The sequence below is a fragment of the Eulemur rufifrons genome, chromosome 14 (assembly GCF_041146395.1).
Source record: "Eulemur rufifrons isolate Redbay chromosome 14, OSU_ERuf_1, whole genome shotgun sequence".
NCBI lineage: Eukaryota > Metazoa > Chordata > Mammalia > Primates > Lemuridae > Eulemur > Eulemur rufifrons.
Genome location: NC_090996.1, coordinates 13,804,681 through 13,821,499, shown reverse-complemented (window position 1 = coordinate 13,821,499; position 16,819 = coordinate 13,804,681). Strand labels below are relative to the sequence as shown.

The 16,819-nt window shown below is 51.3% G+C and overlaps 1 protein-coding gene across 1 annotated transcript in view; it reads right to left on the bottom strand.

The window, feature by feature from the left end:
* The window catches only part of RADIL (Rap associating with DIL domain), a 65,997-nt gene that overhangs the window by 21,046 nt on the left and 28,132 nt on the right, over positions 1-16,819 (bottom strand). Inside the window, exons 2-4 of the mRNA XM_069486620.1 lie at positions 8,660-8,907; positions 7,094-7,723; positions 5,141-5,178 (exon numbers count right to left, since the gene is read on the bottom strand). Coding sequence (XP_069342721.1) covers positions 5,141-5,178; positions 7,094-7,723; positions 8,660-8,907 — 916 coding nt within the window. The remainder of the gene's footprint in view (positions 1-5,140; positions 5,179-7,093; positions 7,724-8,659; positions 8,908-16,819) is intronic.

Here is a 16,819-nt window from a genome sequence, read left to right as displayed (position 1 = left end):
ACCCAGGAACGCCAGCAACAGCTCCAGACCTGTAGGACCCAGGACCCTGGGAGAACAACAGTGAAAAGCACCCTGCCAGTGACGTCCACAACCAGACTCATGACCAGTCAGCAGAGAAAACCACCCAGTGAGCTGGGCACAGCGGCTCACACCTGTAGTCCTAGCACTTTGGGAAACTGAGGCAGGAGGATAGCTTGAGGCCAGGAGTTGGAGGCTGCAGCGAGCTCTGATAACACCACTGCACTCTAGCCTGGGCTAGAGTGAGACCCTGTCTCAAAAAAAAAAAAAAGGAAAGAAAAGAAAACCACACAAGAGGGCTGAGCTCACACTGAAAACTACACTGCAGCAGTGGAAAGTGCCAGAATGAGGGAGAGCCAGAGGATGTAACACACAGGACAGTCATCCCACCAAAAGAAAAAAAAGACATGACCACGAAACAATCATATTTCAAGTAACTGAAAAGATAAAAGAATGTAAGACACAATGATTGAACAAGGCACGCTCAATTTAAAGGAAAAAAGAACTCGCTAAATTAAAAAGAAACCCAATGAAAACCTTAGAAAAAATTTTAAAATAGTAGATTACACACAGCTGAGGAGTGAATGAGTGAACTGACCGACCAGCACAAATCTCAGAACGCACCAAAGAGACACGGAGATAAAAACGTGCGCGAGCAGGGAAGAGACGTGGGGGACAGAAGGAGAAGGCCCGAACCACGGCTAACAGGAGCGTTAGGAGCAGAGACTAGAGAGGAGAGAGTTACAGTGAAATTCAAAGAGATGATGGTCATGTGTTCTCAAAAACTGAAGATGGGCCGAGCATGGTGGCTCACACCTGCAATCTCAGCACTTTGGGGAGGCCGGGAATTCGATACCAGCCGGAGCAAGAGTGAGACCCCGTCTCTACAAAAAAAATAGTAAAAATTAGCCAGGCATGTGGTGGCGCAGGCCTGTAGTCCCAGCTACTTGGGAGGTGAAGGCAGGAGGATTGCTTGAGCCGGGGAGTTTGAGGTTGCTGTGAGCTACGATGAGGCCACTGCACTGTACTCTAGCCCAGGGCGACACAGTAAGACTGTCAAAAAAAAAAAGGCAAAACAAATGAAGACAAACAGATACGATTCCTACACTGAAGGAGCCCACAGAATTCCAAGCAGGATAAATAATAACAGGCCAAACCCTGGATATGTTGTGGTAAAATGTGTAACATCAAAGATCAAGAGAAAATCTTGAAAGACGACAGAAAAAGAAACTAATCACAACAGAACAAAAATTAGACATACACAAGACTTCTCATTAGAATAGATGCTAAAATATAATGGAATAATATCTTCAAGGGTTGAGGGAAAAGAGCCACTCTCTTCAAAACAAAACAAAACCAAAACATTTTCTGACACCAAGTCCAAAATGGTTGGCTACAACACAGCTGCACAAAAAGCGCTATTCAGGAAAGCATTTCAGTAGCAAGAAAAATAATCCTTAAAGGAGCGAGTGACTACAAGAAATAATAAGAAAAAACCAAAAACCACTGGTAAGCATAAGCACTTGGGTAAATCAAAATAAACATTATAAATATAAACAAAAGCAGACTGATTTGAGAAACAGCAGGGCTGAAAACAAGGTGAAGCTGGAATAACAGAAGTCATCAAATGAAAGCCAGGAAGTAGGATGACAGTCGAAGCATTTTAAGATCTAGTGTTCAGCAAATTTTAAAAATATGAAATCAGAGAAGAGAAGGGCGAATTTTAAAAATCCAATTCAGGCTGGGCGTGGTGGCTCACGCCTGTAATCCTAGCACTCTGGGAGGCCGAGGTGGGCGGATCGTTTGAGCTCAGGAGTTCGAGACCAGCCTGAGCAAGAGCGAGACCCCATCTCTACTAAAAATAGAAAGAAATTATATGGACAGCTAAAAATATATATAGAAAAAAAAAAAAATTAGCCGGGCATGGTGGCGCATGCCTGTAGTCCCAGCTACTCGGGAGGCTGAGACAGGAGGATCGCTTGAGCTCAGGAGTTTGAGGTTGCTGTGAGCTAGGCTGACGCCACGGCACTCACTCTAGCCTGGGCAACAGAGTGAGACTCTGTCTCAAAAAAAAAAAAAAAAAAAAAAAAATCCAATTCAATAGGAAAGTATTTAAAAAATAAAGGTAATAGGCATGGTAAACAGAAAGCATAAAACAGATGCTAAAATAGATAAGGACAGTGCAAAAAAATAAATTCCTAGACAAGTTTTACCAATAAATTCAGATGGGAAAATTCTAATTAAAATACCAACACTCAACATCACTAATCATTGGAGAAATGCAAAACACAGCCAGGAGACAGCAGCTCACACCTGATAGAATGGCTGTTATGAGAAAGAGGAAAGGTAACAGGTGCTGGCCAGGACGGCACAGGGTTGGTGGGAACATGGATTAGTGCAGCCATTATGGAAAACAGCATGGAAGAGCCTCAGCAAATTAAAACCAGAACTACCCTATGACCCAGCAATCCCACCGCTGGGTATGAATCCGAAGGAAATGAAATCAGTGTACAGAAGAGATGTCTGCACACCCATGTTCTCCGCAGCGCTATTCCCAACAGCCAAGATATGGAATCAACCCGGATAAAGAAAACGTGGTGTAGATACACAACAGAATACTATGAAAATCCTGCCATTTTCAACACCACGCACGAGCCTGGAGGCCACTGTGGGAAGTGAAGCAAGCCAGGCACAGAAGGGCACACGCTGCGTGACCTCGCTCAGCCATGGAATATGACAAAGCTGACCTCACAGAAGCAGCGAGCAGAACGGGGGTCACAGGGGCTGGGGGGCTTTGGGGGCAGGGTAGGGATTTGGGGAGATATTGGTCAAAGGATGTGAAATTTCAGTTCGATAGGAGGCGTAAGTTCAAGAGATCTACTGTACAACACGGTGACCACAGTTAACGATATGCTGTATTCTTGAAAAATGCTAAGAGTGGATGTGAAATGTTCTCATCACAAAAAACGATAACTATGTAAGGTAATGCATGGGTTAATTAGCTAGATTTAGTCATTCTACATGTATATATGCTTCAAAACATCATGTTGTACAAGATAAACACATATAATCTTCTCTGTCAATTAAAAAAAGTTTACCAACACACTGTAGTTTGCGGTGCTAAAAACTCAACGGTCCTGGAGGGTTTAATCCCAGGAACTCGAGAATGGTTCGGTGTGAGAACAGCGACGAGTGCAGCAGCCCGCACTAACACAGCAAAGGGACAAATGATGATCCCAGACATAGAACAGCATTCAGTAAAATTCAGCAATCATTCACAATTGAAAAAGAAACACACAACACAAAGATCTGAAGCAAATACAGCAAAATGTGAATAATGTTAAATCCAGGTGTGAGTTCAGGGGTGAGTGATGTATCTGCACTGTGCTGTATTTTGGAAGTGATTCATTATTTTGAAATGGAAAAAGAAAAAACAAAAACCCCACAAGCACGGAAACAGGGCTGTTTTTAGGTCGTAACAATAAAAGTTCTGGAAAACACAGAACAAGGGAGCAGCTGCTGAAGGGAAGGCCCAGACTCTTCCTCTTGGTGGGGAAGCCAGGTCCATCTGGCTCCGTGTTGCAGACCAGGGGTGCTGGAGGCCACAGGCACCCCACAGCCAGGCACTGGGGTCCAATGTCCCAGTCCTACCTGCACCTGGGCACTTCCAGGGCTGGGCCCGCCCCTGTCACATCCACACCCCACCCCAACTCTGGAACTCTGGCTGCCCCAGAGCAAAGCAGGAGAGGCGTGGCAAGAGGCCACCACACCTATGGCTGGGTCCCCACCCCAACTCCCAGACAAACGTCCCCTCGGCACAGAGGGCCTGCAAGACACAGGACACCACTAAGCACCCATGGCCCAGCCACCTTCTCACCATCAGTCCTTCCAGGGCCTGGTTTCTACTCGGGAGCCCCCTCCAGTCAAGCTGGGAGGCAGAGCCTGGGTCCCCCACGCAGTCCCAGACCTCAGAGGCCCGTGACTCTGCATAATATTCAGCTCTTGCTTGGGGAGCAGGTGTCTGTGAGTCAAAGGTATCCTGAGCTCAGCTCCCCTGGGTTGGGCAGTGAGAACAGCCTGCCGGGGACCCCCAGGACACACCCCAGAGCCTGTCATTCCTACCTTTGCCTCTTTCCTTCATAGGACCCTGGGGCACAGGTAAGGCACGCACACATGGCAACAGCGTGCTTTATAAATGGACTGTTTTGGCAGGTGAGGCATGAACGGGAAGGAAGCAGCCTCCATGTACCGTGGCCTGACTGGGGGAGGGTACAGCACCGTCGCGACGTGTCCCCAGCCCTTGTCCCCTGCCCCACTGCCATCGCCATCTTCGACTCTGCTCTCTTCAGGGTGTTGTCACACAGGTGCGCATCTTAAACAGGGTGGCTTAGTGGGGAACTTCATATACTCATGCATGTGCGTGTGTGCGTGTGTGCGTGTGTGCATGCATGCGTGTGTATTTAATCGTATTACAGATGCTGTTCTGGGTGCTTTTTTTCCAGCATTGTCTTTAGATTCAACTACACTGAGACAGCCCACAGCTGAAGGTCATTCGCTCCCAGCGCTGCAGCATCCACTGTATGCACTGCCCTCTGCCTGAGGACGCGGTGTCTTCCTGCCCCCGTGCTTACGAAGCGCCCTCCACGTGCAGGTGTCTCTAGGGGTCCCTCCAGAGTGGGAGTGTGGGCCTCAGGGCCTGCACGTCTGTCTCAGGTGGATCCAAATCGTTCCCCACCCTCAGCAGTATCCAGGGCAGAGATGGTGCCTTCTGTGCAGACGTGGGAGTGGCGGTGCACTGCCCACCTCTGCCCTGGGCACGTGCACCCCTGCAAGGGCCAGGTTGGCTCTGACACACCACCAGCGGCAGGGAAGGGGAGAGGCGGCGAGGAGGACCTCCCCTCTCAGCCTCAAGGATGCCCTGCAGAAACTTCCCAAACCCAGAGCCTCCCAGGGAGAGGATTCCAGATATGGAAAAGCCACGCTGAGACGGAAAGACAGCTTGACAGAAGCCCAGAACTGACCCCAAGGCACTGGGAGGCCCCTTGGGACCTGGCTCCATGGGAAGGACAAGCCCCGGGAACCTGCTGCCGAAAGGCAGGTCCAGTAACCAGGCCGTACTTACAGTTGTGCCTGCTTCTCTGCTAGCTCTTTGGTTTTCTCCTACAATTAGAAAGGGGAAAAAGCAAATGTGAGAAAAACAGGATAACACAGGGACAGTTCAAACACACATTACACCGTCCACCTGAAAACATCCACTGTTGCCCCACGCATCTGCGCTGTGCTGACGACATGTTCTAAGCTGTGTTGGAAAGAACATTTTCCATTTGACTTAGATATCTTCCCATTCCATTACTGAACATGACCTACATGCTTCCTACAACAGAAATATTTCACAGCCCTCTGGCTTACGTAACAACTGACCATTTAAAAAAATAGTAAAAACAGGCCAAACATTTAACAAATACTAGAATGAAGATTCTACTAACACTCTCATTGTTAAGCTTAATATAGACTTTTTTAAATGCCAGCCACAGTAATAATAAATAAATGCATATGTGCTTGAATATTTATAAGTACATTTAAACTTCCCAACAGGGACTCAGGTTGAACATTTTCGGTGCCGTCATCATTTTCAATCAAGAAATATTCTTGCTTTAGTAATAAATTATTATCTGGCTAAACATAACCCTAACTGCTGACTCTGCTCTTGTAAGACGTGCACCTCTGCCTACATGTTTGATGAGAATGAGGATGGAGAGTGGCCATAAAGGGTCGTTTGTGCTCAGGAAACGCCCGAGCAAGTGGCCCTCGAGGGGTATCTAGACGGGGCAGACTTGAGGGTTAGGATTCTCACGGTGGGGTACTGGGGGGAGTGTGGAATCAGACTCAGCTCCAGACCTTGGATGAGGTGGTTCATGTCTAGGGGCCTCAGTTTGCAATCCTGCAAGCTGCAGGCAGAGCTGGCCCAGGTGAGCTGCGGGGAGTGGACTGGGGGTGCAGTCGGAGCCCTGGGCGACAGACACTTGGATTCAGCTGGAACCTGGCTCTCCACCCAACACTGCGCTCCCTCAACAAGTGACCGACACCCTCCTGGCCTGGGTTTCCAGCTGTGACATGGGATACGGCATCTGCCTGGTCAGAGTGGTTGTTTACTAGTGAATGCCTGACACAGAGAAGACTCGTGTGGATTTTAATATAAGAGATAGATCAGGTTTCTACAAACCAAATGGTTTCTCCTTCCCATGTCTGCCCAGATTAGAGAGGGTCTCTGAGTAAGCTGCAGTAACCACAAGCCATCCTTTGGGTCCCCGGAGTCAAGTCCCTGGAGGGCAGGAGCCTGGCAGGGAGGCATTGACTGTGGGATGCACCTGGGCAGCGCCCACTGGGGATTTCTTTGGCTCCCTGGGGACACTGGGCAATGTCCAGAGCCATGGGGGAGGGTCACCAGCATACAACGGGTGGGGACAGGGATGCTGCTACACCCTACAATGCACAGGACGGCCCCACAGCAAGGGATTCTGCCCACAAAGTCCTTGGGGCTGAGGTTTGTCCATGTACAAGAGCTTACTGGCCTGAACCTCCACTACCAAGAGGACAGGGGGTTCACAGTGGGACAGTTCAGGCAGGCAGCAGTCAATCTGCCCCTAGCAGGAAGCTCAGGGCACTCAGCCCGGGGGTGCTCCTGGGGCTCCTGGCAGGGGCCCGTGAGAGCTCCTGACGTCACCTCAGCCTTACAGCACCCAGGCTCTGGAGCACCTTGTTCCTGGGCAGGTGACAGCGCTGGGCCAGGACCTGGGAGGGACATAAGCGCAGAACTCGGGAAGTGACTGCTGACCCCACACCAGCCAAGGGCAAAGTGCTGCAGCGAAGCCCTGGCGTCTGCGGCTGCTCCTGGTCACCTGCTGGGGTGGGAGGCGTTGACAGGCAAGGCCTGGCCTTTGCTCAGCCTTGCGCCACTGTCGGGGACAGCAGAAAGGAACTTGTGCCTTCCACCTGGGGCTGGGCAGAGCTCGGACCCAGCTCCTCCCTCAGCAAGGACACTCTGGACACGGACCGCCCACCCAGCGCCACTGACCCAGACCGTCTCGCGGATCCTCCTGGCTATCTTGAGCAGCAGCTGCCCAAACGTGCCGGGCTCGAAGTGGGTGGCTGAGTGCTGGATGCAGAGGCAGAGGAGGAAGGCAGGGGTGAGCTTGTGGTCGTCGCCCCCTGGCTCTATCAGCGTCATGATCCTCTGCAGCAGTGTGTCTTCCAGGTCCGGCTCAAACTCCAGGAGCAGCTGCCGTCGCCGGGACAGGGTGGCCGGCGCGGAGTAGGTGGTACCCCGGGTGCTGAGCGCAGTGCCGCACATGCGACAGCTCTGTGGCACGGCCTGCAGGCGGGCCAGGGCCTGGGCGGGCAGGGGCTGGGCCTGCGCCGGGTCCTTGAATAGCAGCAGGTAGTAGAGGCCGAGGGAGAGCAGGTCCCCATGGTGCAGCACCACGGTCCTCGGCCCCACCTCGGAGAAGTTGACCGAGATGGGTGCCCCGGGGATGGGCTCCAGGACCAGGCTGCCCCCGGCCTGGCCGCCCGAGAGCTGGAGCCGGCGGATGGTGCAGTGCAGGGGCAGGATGTCGGGGGCCGAGAGGCTGATGCTGGGCTTGCTGGCGGGGGTCCGCTGGCCCACCGTGTGCCGGTCCCGGTTGAGCATGTACACCAGGCTGTCCTGAAACACAGACACACAGCTCAGGGGCAGGACAGCACCTCGGACAACGCAAGCAGAGGGAATGAAGAGAAGAGACTTCCTAGTCTCTGGTTACTGATCACTTATGGTGTGTAGCTGGGACTGCTGTCCCCAGGGACTCTGTAGCTCCTGGGCCACCCCCACACCAGAGCCACCTGCAGCCCTCGGTAACCCACTGTCCTGGGGCAGGGGCTTTCCCAGATGACCTCAGAGGCACACGAGAAACCCAGGAGCGACCCAGCTCTGAGAGACCACGTGAGGGCTGGCCTGGATGCAGACGCCGGTCCTCCAGCCAGGGCAGGCGCCGCCTGGCTCCCCAGATCATCCCCACAACACTGCGTGTGAGCCCTGCTGCCCTGCTGTCCAGCCCAGCGAGGGAGATGTTGCCTAAGACCTGAGCACGGGAGCCCTAAGGTGCAGGTGCTCACGGAAATGGAGCAGGAGAAGCTCGAGGCAGGAGCGACTGCTCAGGGCTCGATACTGGCGAGATGCTCAGACCTAAGTGGTGACAAATGGCTCTGGGGGCAGGTGGGGTGGCGTGGCCTTTTCTCTGTGCCTCCTCACAGAACACCAGTCTCCAAGTAGTTGGTGACCCACTGTTGTCTGGAGCAGGGGCAGACTGGTCCTGGCCACCTACTCTGGTCACCTGCCTGTGCCCTTCCCCAAAGGAAGGGGCCTGAGAAGCAGTCTAGAAAGTAGCAGAGTCCTCTGTGAAGGCCCCTCTGCCCCCCGCCATGCCCTGCACATGGGGACAAGCCAGAATTTGCTCCAACCCCATCTCCACCACTTTGTTGTAGCCACGAGGGCTGCTGACACCGAGCTCATGGCTGACTTGGCCAGAGGCCAGATGGGCCCCCACCCCTGAGTGTGTCTGCTGGTCCCCGCTGGGCAGCGCCAGGTGCAGGGAGGGAGGCTCACGTGCTGCTGGCTGTAGCCCTGAAGGAGGAGCAGGTGCGGGGACTGGTACAGCGAGAGTCGCATGGTGTCCTGGTCTGGCTCCTCGGGGCCCTGAGCAACGTCAGGCAGGGCGGTGGCTGAGCTCAGGCTGGTGTCGCTGACTGTGCGGCGGAGCCGGGGCAGAGGGGAACTCTGGGCACCCCCCGGGGCCACGGCTGGGGTTCCCTTGGCGCGGCTCCGCTGCAGCCTCCGGGCTTGGGCGTTTATCCCTGAAACAGAAGGAGGGTGAACAGTCAGAAGTCTAGAAGTGCCCAGTGGAAGGTCCCAGGTCCTCCTGAGTTCAAACCTCACTGAGCCACTTCTAACACCTGTCACTGCTCTGTCCAAGCAGGTCTGGGGGAGGCTCAAGGGCCATGCCCACTAGCCATGTCCCTCAGAATACCACACAGCAGCAAGGCACCCCCAAAAGAGTGGCCCCCAGGGCAGTCACAGAGTAGGCAGCCGCTGTCCTACCCTGAGGCTCAGGGTACCACGCCTGCCCTGCAGGAGCCTAAGGACACACCTCAGCCTGCTCCGATCAGCCAGCACCATGTCCCCAGGGTCAAACCCACAAACGCTTTTCCCCATGGCAACACTGGCCTCTGCAGGGTCACTGGCCACCCCCAGAACCCTGCTTCACCCACCTGTGCCTCAGGAGAAACTCCCCTAGGGGGCTGCTCCGATTAGACAAGATGGACAGATGGGTCCTCATCCTCCCCCTCTTAACAAGAAGGAAGTGGTCACCTTGCCACATCACCCCACAGGGCTGCCACTGGTCTGCTTCTGCCTCCAACACTCCCAGGCCAAAGCAGGCACGCAAACACACAACCACACATACACACTCACATGTGCACACACAACCACACGTGCACACTCACATGTACACACAAGCACACACATAAACACGTACATACACAAGCACACACACGCAAACACATGCACATGCACACCCATGTATACACACAAACACATACAGAGCCCGGAAATAACATACACCCTTAAAAAACTTAAAATCAATCGCCTACACATAAATTCAGGAATCGCTCTCTAAACTGAAGCTGCAGGGAAAGCTGACACGCTGCGGTGGGCGAAAGCCATCCCTGTCCCCATCCGGCTGACCCCGGCGCTTTGTTTTCCAAGCCCTCTGCTGAGTCCCTCCATGCAGCCTTCAGGTTAAGATCCGTCCCCATCAGAGGCGGCCTCTCCACCAGCCATTCCAAACAAAGCCAGACAAAAGCCAGAGGATGAGGACGGGGCCAGCGCAGGGCAGGCCGAGCCCTCCTTCCCTTCCCGAGGCAGCTGCGCATCTGCAGCCTGCGGGGGGCCAGGCGGTGGGGGAAGCCGGAGCCGCAGTGCCGGCGCTCTGCTCTGCCAGGCTGCTCTGCTCCCCGAGCCTGGCATGCCCAGCAGGTGGGGCCCGGCGGCCCCTGCCCACCCTGTAGTGCAAAACGGCAGGCCCTACAGCTCGGCCTGCTTGTGCAACCGCAGAGCCAGATCTGAAAGAAGGAAAAAAATGGTCCAAAATGATGTTCCAGCCCCCGAGTTTTTCCCAATCCAGGACCGGATTGCAGAAGAGGATGCGACTCAGAATAACCCTTAGAAGTCCCGAGGCTGCAGGCAGCAGCGAGCCAGGGAAGGTAGCCTCTCCTTATAAACTCCCAGGGGCTCCCAGAGGTCCTGGCCACTGTGACCACAGAGGATGTCCCAGGCCAGTGTCCCTTGGCCCTGCAGTCCCTGTGGGAGACTCACCACGGAGTGGACCCTGCTCCTCTAGGTGGGGGCCCTGCACCCCCTCTCAGACGACCCCTCCCAGGACCTTAGGGCCAGACTCTCCATGTCGGGAAGGATGCTGACATGCAGGGCCCACTCCCAGGGTCTCCTTCCTTGGCCCCAGGTGGGCCTGTGTGAGTGCAGAAGGGCCAGGGCTGCCAGCCTATGACTGGGACCTGGAGGCGAGACCTCTGCTCTGGGTGGCAGCAGTTGTCACAAACCGAGGCACATTAGAGCCACCCTCTGAGTGCAAGCAATGGAGCGAGAGCAGCAGCACCCGCCGTCAGCACCAGCACGGCTGGCACAAGCAGCGTGGACAGCAACCTGACTGCTCCCTGCTCCCCGGGGCCCTGCCGCGGGACAGCCAGCAGGACCCTCCCACACGTCCTGTCCTAGGACGGAGCACTGCCCACGTCAGCAAAGCACCGTACCCACCCAAACGCCCTCCCAGGGAGCTACCCACCCACCACAGGACGCCGGCTCTGCAGGGAAAGGGTGGGAGCTGGCCGTGTGCACGGTCACAAAGGGGAAAAGCAACTGCAGAACAACACACACAGGCCGCACCACTGGTTATGGTTTTTCAAAAGCATCCGACTCACTACTATCTGTTGCTCATGGTGTGAATGCAGGTGCATGTAAAGCTTATTTTTTAAAACAAAAAGGAACACAGTAAATTCACCTGTGGCTGTTCTCACAGGTAGGGAGGGAACAGTCTGGGGCTGGTAGAAAAAACAATTTCAACTTTATTCAATTTGACATAATGTGTGTGTGTACATATATACACACACACACATGATAGAATATATAATTCATAATAACTTGATATCATGTTTTACTTATTTCATTTTTAAAAACTCTAAACAAATACAATAAAAATCTTTACCTGCCAACTCTGGGAGGTAGGGACCCAGGTGTCAGGTAAGTATAACTGAATCTTTATACTTTATTTTTTAAAACTTTTCTAAAATTAAAAAAAAAAATCACAGAAGTTTTAAAGGTCTCTCGCTCTCGTATGATTTTGTGACTTGGCCCGTCCCGACATGCAGCTGCGGGAGACAGGAGGGAGGCTGGGCTCAGGGTGGCTCTGTGGCTTCCCAAGTTCTCAGAGAGAAAGCTGCAGTTGTTCCCCACCTGTGACTCGGCACTGGGCAGAACCAGGGCAGATCTGCATGAAGTTTGAACAGAAATTTCCCCCCTGACTGGTGGGTCAAGAGTGACAGAAGCACTCACAAAGGTGACCCCAGCCACCATCAAAGCATCATGTGGTACCACCGCTAGACACTGAGCTCAGAGTTTTCAAGGTCCTCAGACCCGACATCATGTTACCAAGGAAGAGGAGAGCCAGGAGTTTGCAATTGAAGGGGCTGCCTTGTTTGGGGTCTTACGCAGATGGGGTCTTTGCCAAGAACAAGGTCACCCCAGGGGGCCCTATACAACCAACTGGGGGATTTCGCCAACATGAAAGGAGTTCAGCAAGAAACACACCATAAAGAACCCATTATTTCACAACAAACTAATTCTAGTGAAACAGCAGGGCCAATGCCTTTCACAAGGCATTCGTCTTGAATAAAGTGCCAGGCCTTGCCGGGGGTGGGGAAGGAGGAGACGCACCCCAAGGCTGGGCAGCTAGAATATTCCCAATTCTTTTATAGTCTCCTCGTGAAGTGGGCACGACACGCCACCTGAACATTAGCCACCATCAGCCTTGCCCCTGATGTCGTCGTGTTCTCCAGGATCCTTCCTGCTCTGGTGTGACTCAGTTCAATGGGATCGCAGGTTTGACTCGTAGGCGTGAGGGACGCCCAGAAATCTGTATTTGTAAAAGCTGTCCGGAAGGCTCTGGAACACGGCAGCAGGTAGAGGAACCATCACCAGGGCACTCCCCGGCCCCCAAAGCCCTAACTGTCTCCAGTAATTCCTTGCAGGGAGAAAAAGAAGCCCACAGAGCACTAGGAAAGCTTCGTCAGGAACCTACAATTTCTATTTAGTTTGGATTTCTAATTCTTCTCTGCATAACTGTCGATTCCTAGAGAGAAAAGTAGCAGACATGGGTCTCCCCGAGCACCTTGTCTACCTGCTGTCTGGTGGAGAAGCAGGAAAACAACCTGGTGTGGGAATGAGGGAGGGTCTGAGGGGCTGCCAAGCCTCACCCCAAGTAACCCTCGGGCACCTGGACCTGTTCCGTCCTGAGGACACACTCGGGGACCTGCCTTGCCCTCGAACACTAGCTAATACACAGAGCCCCAGACCTAGCAGCAGCATGAACCCTTCCTGTTGAATACAGCCAGGAGAGAACCTGGAACAACACTCTAGCATCCCACGGGAAACACAGTTGAGCAGGCGGGCCCTGACTGCGATAGGACGTCTGTGTTGGACGCTGGAACCAGAAGGGACAAGAAAGAGGTGAGTGTACCGCTGTGACCAGGCGGTGAGGCACTTCAAGGTCCTCTCACCATGGGGATGTTAAAGAAAGGAACCTTGAGCTTCACTGCCCTGGAGGCTCCTGCCAGGGGCCTTCGTCCCCTGCCCAAGGCGAAACCAAACTGTGCCGAGCACGGGCCCTGCAGGGCAAGAGTCCTGGCCCCGCATCTCCCAGACCAGATGCTGCTGGGGGAAGCGGTGTGGGGGATGACACCCTCGGCCACGAGGTTCTTGTCCACACAGCCCTCCCTCCCCCTCCACGGGAAGGCAGTGCGCCCTGTGCTGGTAGAGGGGAGAGGGCTCTGTGTCCAGGGAAAGGACCATGGACTGGGACAGCAGCCGGTAACCATCATCATGGCTTCGGAACAGCCCTGGGAAGAAACACAGCTCTTTTCCTGCACATCACCAAGCTCCTCCACAAATCCAACCTGCAGGTTCCACCTCCTGATCCTGTTTTCTCTTCTCTCCCTCACTCTGAGGATTTGAAGCAATATATACAACTCAGAAACATTTCTGTTTCTGACCCCCTCCCACCTGGAGGCGGCCTCAGAGACGAGGGGATTATGATTACAGACTGACCAGGCAAGGAAATGTTCCTGTGCCAGGGAATTTTACTGAAATTGGGGAAAGTGAGACTATTCTATTTATTTATTTATTCATTTAGTGCCAGGGGCTCACTACATTGCACAGGCTAGAGTGCAGTGATGGGTCACAGATGCCATTATCACAGCGCACCGTGAACTCCAGGCCTCAGGCTCCCACGTAGCTGGAACTACAGGCACCTACCACTGCATCTGGCAAGAGACTATTTTAAAGTGAGCCCTAATAACAGGTGGGGATACATTGCCAAAATAAATTCTGCAGTAGCTGCTCCAAGATACAGAGGTAAAAGGACTGGCCTTAAAAAGTCTCCTGTTGGCCGGGCGCGGTGGCTCACGCCTGTAATCCTAGCACTCTGGGAGGCCGAGGCGGGTGGATCGCTCGAGGTCAGGAGTTCGAGACCAGCCTGAGCAAGAGCGAGACCCCGTCTCTACTAAAAATAGAAATTATATGGACAACTAAAATATATATACACAAAAAATTAGCCGGGCATGGTGGCGCACGCCTGTAGTCCCAGCTACTCGGGAGGCTGAGGCAGTAGGATCGCTTAAGCCCAGGAGTTTGAGGTTGCTATGAGCTAGGCTGACGCCACGGCACTCACTCTAGCCCGGGCAACAGAGTGAGACTCTGTCTCAAAAAAAAAAAAAAAGTCTCCTGTTAGCTGGAATATCCTTTTCTAAGTCAGCAAGGGATATGGAGCTCTAAGTCAATCAAGCAATCCTTGAAGCAAAATCATTCAAAATGTACAAAAAAAAAAAAAAATAACTACTTAAGGATAATTTGGTAAGCACCTCTCCACTGCATGGCCAGCCTTATTCTAGGCATTTTGCATTTAATTCCATTTCATTCTCACCATAAACCCTACAAAGGAACTGTGGGTAGATGGGACCCTATCAGCCTAGCTTTTTAGGATCAAGTCTACCATTAGGGAAAAATTTTTAAAGAAAATGTATATTGAAACCTCCCTCCCCCGGTTAGGAACGAGACAAAGATGCCTGCTATGACCACTTCTACTCCCCATTGTACTGGAGGTTCTCACCAGTACAATAAGGCAAGAAAAACAAATTAAAGATATAATAATTGAAAAGAAACAAACTAAGTTATAAGCATTTTGCAGACAAAGTAATTGTATATGTAGAAAATACAAAAGAACTGATGGATAAATTACTAGAATTAACAAGTGAATTTAGCAAGGTGACTAGATACAGTGAACATGCAACATTGAGTAATATTTTTAAATACCAGAAACAAAGAGAAAAATGATATGTAAAAAAAAATACCACTTATAAAGGCACTGAGAAACATAAAACAACTAAGGAATAAATCTACCAAGACATGCAAAACCACTACACTGAAAACTACAAAACACTGTTGACAGAGGAGATCTAATGAATATACCAAGTTGATGGATTGTAAAGATGTCAGTTCTCCCCCAAAAGATGTATAGGTTCAGTGCAATCCTAAGTAGAGTCTCAGTAGGGGTGTGTGTGTGTGTGGGTGTGTGCGAACTGACAATGTATAAGGCAATAAAAAGGGCAGAGGCAGCCCTGAAGATGAACAACGAAGCTGGAAGACGTGCACTAAGATAACAGCCTCAGTATAAACTACGGTCATTAAGAGAGTGTCGTACTGGTATAAGGATAGACAAATAGACCGATGGAACAGAAACCAGAGTCCCAGGACAGAATGTCACATATACAGGGAAAACAGTCTTTCCAATAAGTGGTGCTGGGTCAACTCTATATGCACAGGAGAAAAAAATGAATCATGAACCGTACCTCACACTGTCCACAAAAGTTAATTCCAGATGAATTATAGATCTAAATGTGAAAGGTAAAACAATAAAGCTTTAAAAAGAAACTACAGAGAAATATCTTTATTATTTCGAGGACACAAAAATTCCCTAAATGGGGGGAAAAGCACTCATCATGGAAGGAGAGATTGACTGTGGATGCTTCTGAGCTCACAGAGTGCTTATAAACAGATACGGTCAGCTCTTTAAATGTGAGGCTTAAGTCACAGTCAGAGAGCCAGAAGTTTTAGAGTGAACCTAAAGGAAACTCTTATTTCTTTACAGATACAGTGCTGACCTCACTAAAAAATCAGGCATAAAATTTAAGTGTGATTTGCAGAATTGCCATGTAAACTGAATCCACAGCTTCATCAAGTCTCTTTTGTGAAAATTAAGGCACTAAGTAGGAAGTAGTGGGGCTCTAAACTTGGAAGAGGGAAATCTTGGTGGACTCAAATGAAGCGGAGGCACTTGAACCCCTGATTCAATGGGAGCCTCACCTGCCAGGAAAAGCAGCGAACCCTCCTGTGTCTGAAAAGACTGACCACCCTTTGCTTTGAGAGCCCACAGAGACCTTCCCTCGGCAGCTACAAGAGGATGCCTGCTCTGAAAGCCCACCCCGCACCCTTGCCACCATGTCTCCATACACAACTGAACCCACAAGGCCAAGTCTTAGTGGAGACCAGAGTGAGAGAAATCTCTGCAGCAAATTTTTAAAGTGTCAATCTAATAAAAAAAAAATTCAATGATATGCTTTCTACAAGAAGCGCATATAAAAAAGGTAGAGACATCGCAAGAAAGCTACATATCCTTATGAACACAGATGTAAGAATCCCCAGCAAGATACTGGCAACATATAAAAAGGATTATATGTCATGACCAAGCTTGATTCATCTCAGGAATGCAAGGTTGGGTTAGCACATAAAAATCAATGTAATACTGTATATTAATAGAATAATGGACAAAAACCACATGATATCTCAACAGATACATAAAAAGCAGTTGGCAGATTCCAACACCCTTTCATGATTTAAAAAAAAAAAAAAAAAACCACTCAACAAACTAGTTATAGAAGGGAAATTCCTCAACTTGATAAAGGCCAACTACAAACACCTACACCTAACATCACACTTGGTGGTGAAAGACTGAGTGCAGTCCTTGTGAGACAGGAAACAACACACGGGGGTCTGCTCTTGCAGCCTCTACTCAGCACTGTCCTGGAGGTTCTGGTTGGGGCAATCAGGCAAGAAAAAGAAATAAAAGGCACCAAAATTAGAGAGGAAGAAGTAAAACTACCTTCATTTACAGATGACATGATTTTATATGTGGAAAACCCACTGCCTCACAGACACGCTGCCATATCTTTCTAGGGTGGAGAGGATACAGCTTGCTTTTCTACTGAACAGGCCCTGAGGGGAAACTGAGGACACACAGTGAGTCAGGGACAGAGAGGACTGGGACAGGGAGCAGATTCTGCTGCAGCTCTGCCTTCTGGAAGCTGACACAGGCTGCTGGTCCCTCTTGAGTTCCAAGGCGCACGCAGCAACCACGTCTACGCC